General features: G+C 48.0%; 1 protein-coding gene across 5 annotated transcripts in view; it reads right to left on the bottom strand.

Moving 5' to 3' along the window:
- Nucleotides 1-16,782, bottom strand: part of SLIT3 (slit guidance ligand 3) — a 703,024-nt gene that overhangs the window by 136,750 nt on the left and 549,492 nt on the right. For 3 of the 5 annotated variants that reach the window (XM_081520699.1, XM_081520702.1, XM_081520703.1), the window contains 2 exons: nucleotides 12,377-12,540; nucleotides 2,128-2,269 (listed from right to left, as the gene is read on the bottom strand). In XM_081520699.1, the coding sequence (XP_081376825.1) occupies nucleotides 2,128-2,269; nucleotides 12,377-12,540 (306 nt within the window). Of the gene's footprint in view, nucleotides 1-2,127; nucleotides 2,270-12,361; nucleotides 12,541-16,782 lie in introns of all 5 variants that reach the window. The other 2 variants (XM_081520700.1, XM_081520701.1) reach the window with 1 other exon arrangement.

The following is a 16,782-nucleotide window of genomic DNA, read 5'->3' as shown; positions in this document are numbered from 1 at the left end:
GCTCCTGTGACGAGGAGCACAGGGTGAACTGGGCAGAGAAGGAGATCTGGCTGACGAGGGAAAAGGAAAGATCACGGGTGCAGACAAGGAAAGAAGAGGGCAGGGGAATGGATCAAAAGAGGCAGACAGGCAGGGAGGGGCCGAGAGGGACAGGTGGCGAGGTCTAAGTGAGGTCCGTGGAAGGAAGCGTTCTCCAAGGCTGGAGCAATGGAGCGTGAGGAGTGAAGGCACATCCCAGTAAAGCACAAAGGGGATTCACTGTTGTTCTTGCTGAAAGAAGACTGAGGGCTGAGTGAAGGGGGGGAAGGCACAGAAGGTATGGATGTCAGGCCAAAACCACACTTGGCTAACTCGTTCCTGCCTACAGGAAGGGTGTAGAGGCACAGATTGTGTCCACTGAGGCTGGGTGAGAATGTTTCAAAGGGAATCAGAGAAAAGTTAGCAAACCAGACAAAGAAAGAAGAAACTAAGGCCCCTGTGTTGTAAGCTAGATGTTTCTTCTCGTCTCAGTGGGTGAAACCAAAGTCCTTAAAATGGCCCCATGATCTGGCCCCTCATGACCCCTCTGACCTCAGCCACTAACACTTCCTTTGTGTTTACTCCACTCCAGCCACACTGGCCTTCTGGTATACCAGGCACAGCCCTACCGCAGGGCCTTTGCACACACTGTCCTCTGTATGAGCAACACCCTCCTCCAGATATCCACTTGCTTCTTCTCTCTTATCTTTGCTTTTCTCCACAGAACCTCCCATCTTCTACCATATTATCTAACTTACTTTGGTTTGTTTACTGTTCATTGCACTCTTCTCTTCACTGCAATGCAAGCACCGTAAGGGCAGACATTTGGTCTATTTTGTTCATTGCTGCTCCCTAATCACAGAATTATCATTGCACCAGAGTGGGCTCACAAAAGATGTTTGTTGAATGAACCCATGAATGAATGAAAGGGTCAGTTGGGTCATCTACTGGAATGCATTGGCAACAGAAGGGCATGCATAAGAGGACAAACAGGGGGCGGAAGAGGGGAAAGGAGGAGAAGGAGGGGGAAGGAGGGGGCATAGGGAGAGGTGAGGTGTAGCAGAGAGGTGAGGGAAATGTATACAACATCTTTTATTTGGAGGGATTTTATCTAATGATGTTTTCAGTGAGAGGGGTTCCATCTAACCAATGTTTAATAAAGCCACCTAAAAGTGAAGGTAGAAAATGTTAACAGTTATTGTCATGTAAGGAGTGATCTTGAGGTCAGTGTTCATCGACTCTCTAATCCAGAATGAGACACTGGCCATTTTTTAACATATGAGAGAAGAGTCGACAAGATTGAGCTACATGGACAAATGAATTTTCTTGGAATTTTGGACATCAGTGCACACATAGACACACACAAACTTGTCTTGTTACCTAAAGGCCTAATCTGGATGACAATAAACTGATTCAGAATGATGAAGAGCTCAGGCTCTTGCTCTGTAACAGCAGCTATAAAATTAGTTCATTATGCATATACTTTGTACCACCACCATTTTATAGAAGACTTGCCCTTGTGTCAAGGGCTGTATTAAGTGCTTTCCATGCGGTATTTCATTTAGTTTTCATGACCTGTTGAGTAATACTACAATTATCACATTACTCTGAATAAGAAAACTAGAGATGAAAGAGAGCTATTATTTTGCTCACAGTTATACAGCTAGTACATGGTAGAACTAGGATATAATCACGGAGTGACTCTAGGGTAGGGACTGGTAAACCTTTACTGTAAAGGGCCACATGGAAGATACATCAGGCTTGGTGGGGCGTAAGCTCCTTTGTCATTGCTACTCAATAATGCCCAACAAGAACAGCCATAGGCAACATGTAAATGAATGGGTGTGGCTGTGTGCCAATAAAACTTTATTTACAAAAATAGGTGCTGGACATATTTTGTCTACAGGTTCTCATGTGCTGACTGTGCTTGAGAGTCTATGCTCTTGACCCCTGAGCTGTCATACCTGGGAAAGCGTGGAAGGAGAGCAAAGAGATGGCTGAGCATTTTCAACAGTCAGCTCTAACAGCCCAATGCTGCCAGCCTGCAGGGATTGGCCGAGACCACGAGGTGAACTCACCAGGGACAGATGGTGGCAGGCAGGCACTTACATTTCAACGATGCCCTCTGGCAAGTTGGCGGGAATCTCCGTCAGGCCCTTCCCTCGACAGTCCACGATGTTATTACTGCAAGTGCAGGCTGAAGGGCAGGAGATGGAGTTGGCATTGCAGGCTGGCGGCTCCGAGTGGGGGCCTGTGGGGTCAGAACACAGTGGTCAACTCATGTCAGCGAGAGGAGCTCCCTGGGCTTCTGTCATCCTTAACCAGCTTCCCAAGAAGGCAGCGTTACCTCATCAGCTACCTGAAAAATGATCGCCAGCTGACATCACCCCTCATCTGGGAGTCACAGGTGCTACTGGCTAAATATTCAGCCAAGAGGAGAGAGCCTGACCTTGGCCTATTTCTGGATTCTTCCACCTGCTCTGTCATCTGATCATGCCAGCTTTTCAGTCACAGAGTTGCTCTGAGTCAACTGCACATGGAAATGCGCCACTGGAATGCAAAGAACATACACTGGGACCACTTTTTCAGGGGTCCAAAGTCTGAATGGCACTCCGAGGCTTTGACCTTTTATCTGGGGCTTGGATACTGAGTGTAGATACACCTTCATTCCTTTCTCAAGTAGTTGAAAGGCATTCTCAAAACCAAGTGGGAGGAGAAAAGGTGACAGAATTTCCCCATTTGGGGGCACTAATGTTGACCGAATGTCAACACAGCCATCAACAGCAATATTCAAGGCCTGTTCAAATAGCTTTTCTGTCCAGAGGTCATGCAAATAAAACTTATCTCATGGGAAAAAAAAGTGAATAAGTTACTACACATTTTGGGGCCTTAATTTTGTTTGAGGTGAGAACCCATGTGAACGTAATGCAAAGTGGTAAAAACAAAACAAGAAAATGGTATGGAAGGTGCTTATTTATTAATAGAAAGCTGACGGGGAGCTCACTGGTGGTCCAGTGGTTAAGACTCTGTGCTTCCAATGCAAGACAGGGGAACTAAGATCCCACATGCCGCGAGGCGTGGCCAAAATACTAAAAAAAAAAAAAAAGAAAGAAAGAAAGCCAAGTGAAAATAAACATACACCCTGGCAAACTAACTCAAGATTCAGAGAGTTATAAGAATCTTAATCAGTTTCTCTGGTGGTCACATCAAATCACTAACAGAAGTAAATTCCAATTTAAAAGACAGTGTATAAGTTTTCATATTATGACTATTTCTTCAAAGTGAAGTAAGACTCTCAAACCTGTGGTTAGTTTTTCAAATGTGGACAGGATGGCCCAAAAGGTCAACTCAACCCAATGGCCTCCTCAGGACCTTACCCCACACCTGGGGATCCACCAGCAGGGACAATTTCAATGTCTTTTGGGTCCCCCTCTCAGAGCAAAGGGCCATTGGCTGAGAGCAGATTCAGACCAACTCTGCAAATATCCTCACTGTTCAGACATGGAATATCTGGCTGGGGGCTCTTGGCCAAAGATAAAACGTGAAACATGGAAAATGTCTGTAGAGAAAGATGATTTTGGTTTGGCCCCTGTTCACTGCAGAAGCTGAGGCTGGGAAGCCAGAGCAAGTCTAGCTACAGAGGTTGAATCAAGAGGACTGGCCGGGCCCAGGGCCAGTCCTTGTTTGGACACTGAGTGAGCCTTAAAGTGGAAGGCCCCCCTCTGCATTCAACAGTCCCTATACCTGGGGGCCGTCCTTCTTTAAGACTCAAATCGATGCCTGTGGCTTACTTAGGAAAATTTGCTTTGCTGCTGCTGCTGCTGCTGCTGCTAAGTCGCTTCAGTCGTGTCTGACTCTCTGCGACCCCATAGACGGCAGCCCACCAGGCTCTCCAGTCCCTGGGATTCTCCAGGCAAGAACACTGGAGTGGGTTGCCATTTCCTTCTCCAATGCATGAAAGTGAAAAGTGAAAGTGAAGTCGCTCAGTCATATCCGACTCTTTGCGACCCCATGGACTGCAGCCTACCAGGCTCCTCTGTCCACGGGATTTTCCAGGCAAGAGTACTGGAGTGAGGTGCCATTGCCTTCTCCGTTTGCTTTGCTAGAAAGTGCTAACTCAGTGACCAAAACTTCTTACTTCCCTTGACTTCACTTTCACACACACACACACACAATTTCAAAACATCTTCTTAGATGGAACATTCAAGAAAATATTCTTATGTAGGGTACAAGGACTTCAAACCCTCCAGCATCACACTAGTGGATCTAACAGAGACCATGGAAAATGCCATTGAGATGACAATTTACATTAAAATCCCCAAGTGAAACATTCCCTTAGAGAGTGAAGTGGTGCTGGCTTTGTTCCAAACTGGGAAAGTCTTGACACTTCTGAGAAAATGACAAACCCAGAGGGCTGGCCTGTAAGAAACTCAGGTCAGGAATGAGATTATTGTGGCCCAAAGTGTGGGCTCTGGAGTCCCACTGGCTCAATTTGAACCCTGATTCTATACTATCATCCTTAAGTCGTCCTGTCTCAGTTTTCCCCCTCTTTACAATGGGGGAAAACAACAAAACTTACTTCATAGCATGGCTTTGTGGTGAAGGCAAAGGAAGTTAATGCGTGTAAAGTATTTAGAAGAGTTTGTGGCCCAGAGTTAGAGTTCAGTCGTGTTATTTGTCATGGTTGTTGTTAATAATGGGTCTGGCTTGGCCACAAATTGTCTGCAGGACACTGGGCAAGTTATAGTAGCCACCCTGCACTTTTCTGCTGCCATCACAGTGAACAAGAAGTTTCGACTGCACCACTGACCCCCTTTCTGGGTCTAAAGGTCAACCTCTGCTCTTCAGACAAGCGGAAGCAGGGGGACTAGGATGCCTGGCAGCCTCCCCGCCTCTGCTCCCTCTCTTCGCAGGCGGCAGAGAAGGTCCATCGTGGGCAGGGCTCTCCTCCCCTCACCCACATCCTCCCAGGGGGCTCAGAGCAGGAAGGCTTTGGATGTCAGGGCTTTGGAGGCGCAGTGGTGCCCAGCAGAGAGCACCACCATGCACGGCCCTCCACATCAAGGGGCTTGGGTACCTGGTCAGCCGGGGAGACGGGCCACACCCTGCCCCTTCCTGGCGGGCAAGTGTCAGGGGCTGCACGGAGCGCCCTGAGCCTGAGCACTTGCCTTCCCATCCACTGAGGCACAGGGTCTCCGATGGCCGTGCCTCTTTTGATCTGTCAAACTGTGACGTAGAGGGGATATGTCAGAAAAGAATGGAAGAAAGACGTTATGTTCTGGTACTCCTATGGGCAACAGGAGGTTCTGAAATGGAGTTTCTTCAAAGGGACCCCTTCTGACTTTTAGGCTGAAATGAATTCTGTTTAAACCAGATCCAGACTGCAGCTTTGAGTCCCTCTGAAAACAAGCTGGGTGTTTCATGGGATGGCTCTGATCCGGAAGAAAGGGTGTGCTGCATTGTAAGGGATGTTGTCAAGGCAAAAAAGCCTTTGAAAAGATTCCTTAACCAGGTCACTAACAACACCTTTAATTACACAGAGGGAAACATTGGTAATTATAGCCTCTGTCAGCATTCCGGGCTGGCAGCTCCCCAGCCAGGTATTCACACGTGGTAAGGGTGCTACCCTCTTGTAACAAAACACGGTCTAAGCCAGGCTTGAAAGATGAGCTCACTTTCCCTGGAAACACTTCCCCCGAGTCAACGCTGGAGGGGACCAAGCCCATTTCCCTTTGGGTCTCTGAATCCTGTGCTGGCAGGAACCCCTCCCTTAGGCCTTGCATCTCAGGACAGATCGATGCGAGGATGTAAATTCTACAAGGGCAGCAACCTTTTCCACCTTCTTCACTATTATGTGTTCAGTGCCTAGAACAGGGTCCAGTACAAGTCAATAAACACACCTTAGGTGAGGGAGAGGATGAATCCATGAATGAAATTGGCCCAGACGCCTTACAGAGGTGGGGCCTGAATGTCACCGAGCTCTGGAAGGACCCTGGGGGTGGCCCCCTGAGTTCTGAGTGCCCTGGGCTCTTGTCCATAGATCAGTCCCAGAGTGGGGAGACGAGGGGCTGTGCAGAAACAGGACTCTTAGGCTGAAGCGCAGGTCTCTTAAGCCACAGTGAAGGCCACTGGTCCGGTCTCCTGCGGCCCCATCTGAGCTGAGGTCTGTCTGCAAAGCCACCCCTCCCGGCCTTTCCAGTCCACGCACATGGAGGCTGAAGAGCGTGGTGCAGGGGACAGTGGATTTCCAAGGGGGACAAAGCGCGGAAACACCTACCTTTCTTCCCAGCAAATTCTATGACTACAGGCTAGGAAGCAGAGAGGAATGGGGACAGAGGTTTGATATTGGGATAGAAGGAGTGTGTACGTATCTTCAGTGAGAGGGTCTCTCTAGGTCTGTGCCTGCTCCGTGCACACATGTTCCCACTGTATGATGTGTTCTCTGGGGACCCATGAGTCCCCACGGTCCTCGAGCGAGCCTGCTGATGGGTACCACCCCCTTCCCTCCCTGGTACAGCAAAGGCTTGAAATCAGAGCATAGTGATGGACTAGCAGGCAGACCTTCTGTCACCTACTTCCTAAGACATCCTCTCATAAGCTTAGGCGGGCACATGGGCTCGCTCTTCCTTTCTTCACTTGACAATTAGTGCCCAGGCTCCTCTGCTCTTGGACCTCTTTCCAGCTCAGCGCGGATAAGCTACTGCCCTGGGGTGGAAGGATGTCCTCATCAGAGCAGGGAGACGGGGATGCGGCCCAGGTGGCTGTCTCTCCTCTGGGGTACCGTCTCACCTTTTCTCAATCACTACCAAAGCTCGAGAGTTTCAGTAAGGAGTCAAAGCTACCTCTGAGGTATCTCAAGGAGGGAGCTGAGATGTCCAGCCTTCAGGGGTCTCCTCGGACTCCCAGCCTGTGGTCTGATGTCTGGAGGGAGGGTGGGGCAGAGCTCGGGAGGAACAGACACGCTGGCCCTTCCTGATCTTACTGGTCATCAAGGGAGCTGCTTCCCAGCCCTGGGAGCCCTCAGCGAGGGAGAGGGCAGGAATGCGTTCCCGGCTAAGGGTGCCCACGTGGACGCTGCACAAATTCTCCTCCCTCTACTGACTACAAGCTGCCCTCCGGTTCTACAAGAGAAGAAAAATGGAGGAGTGACCAGGGCAGTGAGCAGTGCTGACTCCTGCTCAGCGCTCACCTCATCTCCGTTCTTCTTTTGGTGGCAAATGAAGGTGATCATCACCCTAAAAGCAAAAGGCCCTAACTTGCCTGCCCAGATGAGTGGGGCTGAGTCACTGAACTTCAGATCCAGAGAGGGCCATGGAGGTGGGGGGAAAACAGAAGTCTTGAGAGAGGAGCGTGCTTGCCCGTGGACGCAGTTGTGGCCAGTCTAAGAGCGAGTCATTCTCACAGGAGTAGCTAACGTTGATGGGGTAGCGCCTATGCGCGGCATGAAGTGCTTCCTGTGCATCATCTCACTCGATCCTCATAAAACCCCTGATGCAGGGACCTCAGTGGTGGTCCAGCGGTTAAGACTCCACGCTGCCAACGCAGGGGACTTGGGTTCTATACCTGGTCAGGGAACTAAGATCCCACATGCTGCACAGTGTGGCCAAAAGATTAAAAAAAAAAAATTCAACTAAAAACAAAAAAATACCCTGACATAGATCCATTATGTTTATTCCCATAATAGAAGGGCTCTTCGACCATCTCCTCTGCCAAGAAGACACCCACCATGCCTTTCTATTTCCCTGAAACAGAAAACGTCAAAGTCTTGAAATCTTGGGCGGCAGGAAGAGGAGGCTCAGGGGCAAGACTCAGACTGAGTCGGCCACGCTGGAGACTGCTAGGCACGCTTGTGTTAGAGTCGGGTTTCTTTCTGTCTGTCTTTAAAAAGAACTTCACCCGGTAGAATGAACATAGTTGGACAATCCAATGGCCTGGTGAGCGTGTAGAAATAAATGAATTCCAGTATTCAAATTAAGCATCCCTGTTGCCCTCTGGCCTTTCAAAAGCCAACAACAGATTGAACGACAATGGGACTCAAGCAATTATGATGAGAATATAAATGAACGTGATTTAAATACCAGAGGCATGATCATTTGGGGAATGGCTAAATAAACCTAATAATCTCATTCCTGCAATGTCCAATTATGGTGTTTTAATTAAAACCTCCTAAGGAGATGGGCGGCTAGTCATGGCTTACCTTAATTATCTTTATACTTAGTAACTAGTCTCAAATTTTTAAAAAAAAAGGAAGCAGAAGGAGAAAGTTTCTTGTTTCCAAGGAGATACACCTATTTCATTTTAATAATAATTGAGGAAGAGTTTGTTGAGAGGCTATTAGGAACCAGCACCATTCTAGGTGATGGGGCATCTGGAAAAATGTAAGACATGGCCCCTTATTACTAGAACACAGGATCAATCTTCATGAAGATATCTCACATTCAGAGACACATAAACAGGTTCAAAGATGCTCAGAGGATGGTGGGAAGGGTTGACTAGGGAGTTTTGGATCCACATATGCAGACTACTATATTTAAAATGGATAACCAATAAGGACCTACTGTATAGCGAGGGAACCCTGCTCAATGTTAAATGGAAGCCTGGATGGGAGGGGGTTGTGGGGGTCAATGGACACACGTATATGTACGGCTGACTTGCTCAGCTGTGCACCTGAAGCTATCACATTGTTAACTGATCATACTCCAAAAATAAAAAGTTTAAAAAAGATGTTCAGAGGAAAGAGATAATTAACTCACGAGGTCAAATATTTAGCTAATACCCTTGATCATAGTAAGGCATCAGGAAACTGACACAAGGAAGAGAAAACCGACAGTTTAAACTCAAAAATAAGCCCTTTACGTAAGGATGGGAAACAAAATTCAGTAACATGCAACTCACATGAGCCTAAACATGGCCAAAGCAGATCTGACCTGCAGGTTTGAGCTGATATGTTGTATGAACTCATAAAGTCCATTCAGGGACTCTTCCAGTCCTATGGCCCTAAGCTTTCTCTTACAACAAGGGATATTAACAGAGAAATCCTTTCAGCAAGAGCAAAAGAAGACCAAGCAGTCCCATTGTATATCATGGAAAATCATTAATAATAAATAAAATAGTCTCCCACCCTTGTGAAAAAGTCCCAGTTGTCTCCCCAGGGGAGGAAAATAAATGCCTCTGGTTGAAGGGGACCATTGACAGAGGAGATGAGTTTTACCCAAGTGTGCTGCTAGCAAATTTCTGGGTTAACTGGCATGATAAGAAGCCTGTAGCCAGGGCTTCTGGGGAGAAGAGGATGGGCTCCCAACAGCCAGATTTAATTCAGAGGGAGCTATCAGGGACTTGGGCAGGCAGGGCCCTCACAGGCTGAGAGATAAAGCTCGCTCCTGTCTCTGAGTCATGTGTTGGGTGGCTTTTTTGATACTTCATAGGGGCGCAGGGAGGCTTCTCTTAGGCTGCCTTGGAGACCGTTGGTGATGAATACACAAAGGGACGGCTTAATTGCTGCCCTATGCCTCTCTCCTGAGCAGACGATTTCTTTTTTTAAAGAAATGTTCACGCCCCTTCTTTCTTGACTGAAGTCCATCTCCTGTGGGTTATGGGAGGAACAGCTTGGATGAGGCAGAACCCTGGTGGTTTTGCAGCTTTAAACAACTTCCATCAGGTCTGTCCCAAACTGCCACCTTCAGATGCCTTGCTGGGCTCTGCCGTGGGGTGGGGCCACTTCACGGGGCTCGAGCTATGGTGGCAGGTACCTGAGAACAGCCCGTCTCTTTGACCTCCTGCAGGTACATAGGCTGAGTCTTGCTCCACACGGCTTCCTCCAGCACCCTTTTTTTACAGTCTCACCAACTCCCTTGAATCATTATTAAAGATGTAATACTTTTCGGAGGGGCTGCTCCTCCTGAGCCCCACTAATGAGATGCTTCATTCATCATGATGTTCAACTCACCAGTTCCCCTTGCCATTGTATCCGATTGACTTTTCAGAAAGTAACCCGGCACAGCATCCTGTTTTTAACTCTTCAGAACCTGGGAAAAACATCTAAAAAATCCCCCATGCATGGGGACTCCAATGCGTCACTCCCCTAAATTTATACTGTGAGTGAGAGGGTGGAGTACAATAGCATATTCATGTCTGGAGTCTGCGGATTAAATTTTCATGTCCTTAAAAGACACCTGGCTTTGTATTAAGAAGCTACAGGGACCATCACAGCAATAAACAAGATTGCTATAAACAGGGGATGTGATTAACAGTCACCTATGCAACTACTAACCCACCTGTGAGTCAGTCCTAAAGGAAATTAGTCCTGAATATTCATTGGAAAGACTGATGCTGAAGCTGAAGCTCCAATATTTTGGCCACCTGATGCGAAGAACTGACTCCTTGGAAAAGACCCTGATGCTGGGAAAGATGGAAGGCAGGAGGAGAAGGGGACGACAGAGGATGAGATGGTTGGATGGCATCACCGACTCGACAGACATGAGTTTGAGCAAGCTCGGGGAGTTGGTGACGGACAGGGAAGCTTGGTGGCCTGCAGTCCATGGGGTCACAAAGAGTTGGACAGGACTGAGCAACTGAACTGACTGAGATCCAGCCTTTTCAGAGGAGGGAGACTTGGGGCAGCAGCACCCTCAAGACCCAGGAAGATCAGCCTTCCCGCCCTGGGTTTTGGGTCCTGATTGCTGCTGGGTAAGCAGGGTCTCCGCACTTCTCTGACAGCAAGGTGCTTTTGTGACGAAGTGTATTCGTGTTGGTGCGTAGCTTTAAACTTGGCACCCACCTATAATGATGTGTTTTACCGTTTCCCCTAATTAGTTTTTCTCACTAGCTCTTGGATGACTCCTGCACTCTATAATTATTTCTTTCACTGGCACTTATGCCGATATTGTACCCTTTGCCTAATAATTACTGTAATTACAGTCACTATATTTGAGTTTGGTGCCTGTGTGATAAACGGTTTTATTATGTGTTTGATGGAAAGTGATTTCTAAGTGGGTGTCTATAGGAAATTGTTGAGGTACTGCTCGGAGACATGTTAAAATGTTTTTGGATAATAAAGACTTTGATGAAGCTGTAACATGACAGGCGAAAGCAGCAGAGTATGAAGTTGAATTCAGGGAAAATTCCTACATGTGGCAAATGCAGCCTAAGAGCCGGAGAGGACCAGCCTGCACTCCTGGCCACACGCGGTCCCCTAACATGTAGTCGGCTTCTGTAATGAAAAGGCTGCTTTTTCCTTATTTCTGCTTGATGTTATGTGGCAGCCTGGATGGCAGCAGGAGATTAGGGGAGAATGGAAATATGTATATGTATGACTGAGTCCCTTCACTGTTCATCTGAAACTATCACAACATTGCTAATTGGCTATACCCCAATAGGAAATGTTTTTGGTGTTAAAAAAAAATAGAATTTTTAAAAAGCTCCTTTTTCTACACATCAGCACTCCAAGATCAGCCTTTAGAAGCCATTGGACCCCCATTGCAGGACTGAGCTCCTGAATTTCAGGAATGCCTCTTTGGGGAACTCTCCAACTGAATACTCTCTGTTTTTGAGGCAATCAAGAGATTAGCTCTACATCCTTAACACAGGAAAAGGGAAGACTTGATGGGATTGGAGAATGTCAATGAAAGTAAAAACAAACAAGCAAATAAACGTTTAGGACCCAAGGCGAAGGTGACCTCCTCTGAGACGCTTTCTCAGGTCGCTCAGTCACCTCTCACCCTGCGGACCTGAGGGGCCCTCAGTTGCGTCCTGGCTCAGCTCTGGTTTCTGCCCCACGTGGGCGTGTGTGCTCCTGTTACACCTCAGTCACCCACAGATCACACTCACGTGTTTGCCTGGCACACTCTGTGGGCCCATGAAACTCTAATAATTAGGCTCCACTCGTTGGCTCTCACTAAGTGCTGTGGATTATGCTAAGTGCTTCATATGCATTATTTCACTGGATCCTCCCACCCATCTCTTGAGTTATAGATGATTATTTCCATTTGGCAGACACGCAGTAAGTTACCAAAGTCACACGCCACCAAAGGACAGAGCTAAGATTTCCAAGCAAGCAGATTTAGAAATAGCCTCCATTAGCCCGACTCTCAATTTCTAGGAGCAACTGGGCTTAGGAATGTGTTTGGCTAATGTTAAAGGACCTAATGAATGTTAGCTTCCGAGCATCGATGGACTCTGAGGCTTAACAGAAAGGGACCCATGAGTTCATTCCATAAGACCTTCTTTTCTGGCACGCCTGCTAGGCTACCTGCGAGGCTCCACACCAAGCCCTGGGCTGGGCATGTGTTCACGGCTGAGCTGAGCACACGGGTGGGCAAGTGGCAGGACAGGAGGGGAGGGGGGCATGGGGCCATCTCACCTGGGCACACGTACTCCTTCTTCTGCACGTCTGCCACGTTGAAGCCCCTCAGGTGCACAGGAGCCATGCAGAGAGTGAACTGGCCGATGGTCCGCCGCTGTCGCAGCCAGTCCGAAAGCCAGGCCAGGTGGCAGTCACAGTACAGGTGGTTGGAGTGGAGGCGCCTGGGAGAGGGAGGGACAGAGGGGAGAGGCTGTCACTGCAGCAAGTTGGGAGGCTGCCACGGGCAGAACGGAGTGCTGAGCCTCCATGCTCCTTTGCCCAGCATGACAACCCTCGGGATCCCAGGGGAGAACTGCCCTCTGCACTGCAAACTGCCACAGGAGCCTCAACCCTCCTGTTGCTAAGCCACAAATGACAGTCATCTTCTCATGCCAGCCACATCCAATGGTGGCCTTCAGGGTTCTGAGCAATTCCCATTTCTTAATAGTAACTTCACAATTTTCATTTCTACTTGGGAAAGCTTCAGCATATAGGAGAGGGAGGGACGTTACTACACTGACAATCCTGATTCAGGTCCAAATTCCAAAAGGGTGACTCAGGTGCAAATTACTTGAGCTAACTTTACTCAAGTTACTTTAGCTAACTTGAGTTACAGATGGCTTGCAACAGCTTCCTCATCTCCATGCCCCAGTCTATAGTGAATTGTGGCCAAGATTTGCCACAATCTTTTCTCTCCCTCCTTCATTTCCTCTCTAAATCTCTTTAATGGACCCCCTTCATGTCACACTGGGCTTCCCTGATAGCTCAGCTGGTAAAGAACCCACCTGCAACATTTGCCACAATCTTTTCTCTCCCTCCTTCATTTCCTCTCTAAATCTCTTTAATGGACCCCCTTCATGTCACACTGGGCTTCCCTGATAGCTCAGCTGATAAAGAACCCACCTGCAACACAGGAGACCCTGGTTTGATTCCTGGGTTGGGAAGATCTGCTGGAGAAGGGAAAGGCTACCCACTCCAGTATTCTTGCCTGGAGAACTCCATGGGCTGAATAGTCCTTGGGGTTGCAAAGAGTCGGACACGCCTGAGTGACTTTTACTTTTTGTATCACACTGGTGAGCCTAAAACTAATGGCGCTGTGTGCGCTAGCCAGGCCACAAAGAGAAGGGGGCTTTCTGATGAAAGCATCTTCTCTGCATCCTCTCTCCATCCTCCTATTTAAATAAGGTATTATCCATTCAGACTCCTGCAAACCAGAGCGATCTCTCCAAAGTGCCTTTTATCGCCTTCCCAAGTTCAATTCCACCCGGTGTATTTGCTCTTCTAACTGCTTCAGGGCTTCTGAAAAGGTTTTCCATTTGTTTTCAGGACTCTTGGGCTTTCTCCCTCTAGTAGCTATAAATCCAGGTCGATTTCTCATCCTGGACTGAGTAACATTCCTGAGAGGGAGCTGCAGATTCCGCATCTGAGGGGAACCCCAACTGGTTAAGTGAAATTTCATTTCCACTGTCTGGAGGGCAACCTAAGGATAGCCAGGGCCTTCTAAAGGTTCTTCCCCAAGGTTCTGTATCAGGGGTTTCCAGTGTTCACACTCCCTACTAACCTCGGTCATTACAAGTAGCCTGCGGGTGAGTTCTAGTCACGACAGCTCAACATATACTTGGCTTTCTGATGTCAATTTCAGTGCCCCATCCTGCACATGCTAATCAGCCAGCCATATCTTTGGACTTTCGAGTACTCTGTGTCATGCCAGTTAATACTGCATGGCAGCCCAAAGCAGTTGGCTCGGGCTACATCCGTGCCTGATGTGGAGAGAGCCGAAGGGCTCTTGACCACACTCCACTCAGCGCAAGGTCAACACTGCTAAACATCGGCCGAGTGCAGCTCGTCCGTGCTGCCTGCAGGCAGAGACTCCCTACCGCTGCATGCGTGCAAACCTCGGGCAAGCCAGGGCCACCAGGGAACTCGGCCACCTCGGGGTGGGGGCCCCAGATCCCACTGAATCCGAGTGACTAAATGAACCCATATCCCACCCAGAATACATTTTTTTTGCTGAAAAACACCTGAAAATATTTTTTTATGATTTTGTTTAAAAGTGATGAATTATGATGTTATAATTTTCTTTTTGTATTTCAGAGCCAATACTTTAAGGTCAAAGTCAGTTGCAAGGACAAAGAGACTGTGCCTACAATGGGCCCAGAGCAAGTCTCACTTCTGAGCATCAAAGCTCAGGTCCTGATGCTGTGGAAGTGAGCCTGGCTTCCTCTCAGGCTGGCACTCCAGGAGAGAGGGACAACAGGAGGGGAGGGGGAGGGGAGGAAAAACCCTAAGCTGGGGGGAAGGACCTCAGTGCTAAGAAGGAAGGCAAGACATGTGTGTATTCAACAAAGATGGACAGTTTGTGCCAAGGCCAGAGCGGAGCCTGGTGGAGGACCTGGAGTTGGTTACTCTTTCCTAAAGAGCATGAAGGGGAGAAGGGAATCCCTTTTCTGCCCTGGGACCTGTTGAGAGATTGTAGCATGAGGGAAAATGATCTGTCTCCTGACCCATCAGTGAGCTGTTGAGAGAGAGAGAGAGGCATGGCCGCGAATACACCACCAGCTCTTAGGCTGCCTAGGAAAGTGGCGATAGTGGGTCAGTTCTTGGTGACAAGGCGGAGCAGAGGTGGGCTATGATGGCACACGCAGGCTGAGGCACCAGAGGTTTTTTTGTGTGTGCCTTTGAATGAGTTTGGCTTTTACTGGGAAAGCCAGTTGCCCTCTTTGATGCTGAGGTATGGAAGGTAAGGAAACGAGGCGGATCAATGCAAACAAATTCCCATCAGTTCCAATGAGAAGGAAGAGATCAATGAAACAACACAAATGAGATTTAGGTAAGTCAGATCCTTATTGAGCTGATAAATTTCTGGGATAATCAAAATGTCAGAGGTTTTCCTTTTGGAAGATTATATTAGGCTGTTTCTCCGTGAATCCCCACTGGCCAGACCTAAGCTACTCGTCTTCTGAGCCCAGCTATAGATGGCCCTTAGCCCTTCGTCTGTTTCTGTAGGAATTTCCCCTCTCCCAGGTAGGAACATGGAAGAGAGGAGACCCAGACTGTCTTTGAAGCCATATGAAGGCCCTTGTCAAAAGCCCAGGGCCATGGGTGGGCTCAGGCCTCCCTTCTTGGAATTTTACCTGACTGGAGAGTTGAGCTGAGCTGAGTCTTTCAAGCTGCCTTTTATGTCACGTTTGGGAGATCAACTTGAGCAATATCATCCCAAACACTAATATTAAAAGAAAAAAAAAATCATGATAATCTTGAAACTTGAGCCCAGACACGGCCAGGAGTATTCCTAATTTTCTTGAGTGAGAAAAGAAATGATTTTGATTACTTTCAATAGCTTTTGTGATGGTGATGATATAGGGGAGAGTGGCCTCCTGTGGCCCTTCGGCCACGTGGAAGCTCAGGTCTCCCCTTTCTCAGCTCACCTGATGCCCTTCTGCTTTTGTTCCTAGAGCTCAGCTCTAGGAGGTCAGCTTCTGAGAAGAGCTCAGCTTCTGAGGTCAAAGTGTTGGAATCTGACGTGGGCTCTGTGCTTTTTTGACTTTGACTGTGGGCAGTGATTTAACCCTGGTTCTCAGTGTTACCAGGCTTCCCAGGTGATGCTAGCAGTAAAGAACCCGCCTGCCAATGCAGGAGACGTAAGAGACACAGGATTGATTCCTCGGTTGAGAAGATCTCCTGGAGGAGGGCATGGCAACCCACTCCAGTATTTCTGCCTAGAGAATCCCATGGACAGAGGAGCCTGGTGGGCTACAGTCCATAGGGTTGCAAAGAGTCAGGTATGACTAAAGTGACTGAACATGCAAGCATGCATGCTCAGTGTTATCATCTATAAAATGGGAATATTAATGGTGCCTTCTTCCTAGAGCTGTTGTGAGGGTCAAAATGATCCATGAAAAGTGCTTAGGGGACTTCCCTGGGGGTCCAGGGGTTAAGACTCCATGCTGCGAATGCAGGGGGTGTGGGTTTGATCCCAAGCAACTAAGATACAGCATGCCATGCAGTGTGGCCAAAAGATTAAAAAACAAAAGTGCTTAGCGCTCGATCCGGGATACCGTAAACTACTGAAGACATATTTGCTATTATTATTCTTACTGTACAGAGACTAGCTCCAGACTTCAGGCTCTTCTCCACCCAAGGTCCTGCCTGTACAAGGTCATCACCTCTTAGCCACCAGAGCATCAAGGTAGATAGATGGTTCCTGCCAGTTGCTCTGTGGTCTTTTGCTGATGGAAACACCATACTGCATGTTGGCAAAACCACCTTTATAGGAGATAAGGTGAATGAATACAAATGCCAATTTGTAGAAGGTGCCTTTTAGCCACAGACGCTAAATTAAATTTCCAGCAAATCCTTTTAGAGAGGGTCAGTGTTCATTTTCTATAAAATGTGGCTTTCTGAATTCAATATAAAAGCTTTCC

Source organism: Giraffa tippelskirchi, chromosome 8 (assembly GCF_054371585.1).
Source record: "Giraffa tippelskirchi isolate mGirTip1 chromosome 8, T2T-mGirTip1v1.2.pri, whole genome shotgun sequence".
Taxonomy (NCBI): Eukaryota; Metazoa; Chordata; class Mammalia; order Artiodactyla; family Giraffidae; genus Giraffa; species Giraffa tippelskirchi.
The sequence above is the reverse complement of the archived record's forward strand: the minus strand, read 5'-3'. Positions and strand labels throughout refer to the sequence as shown.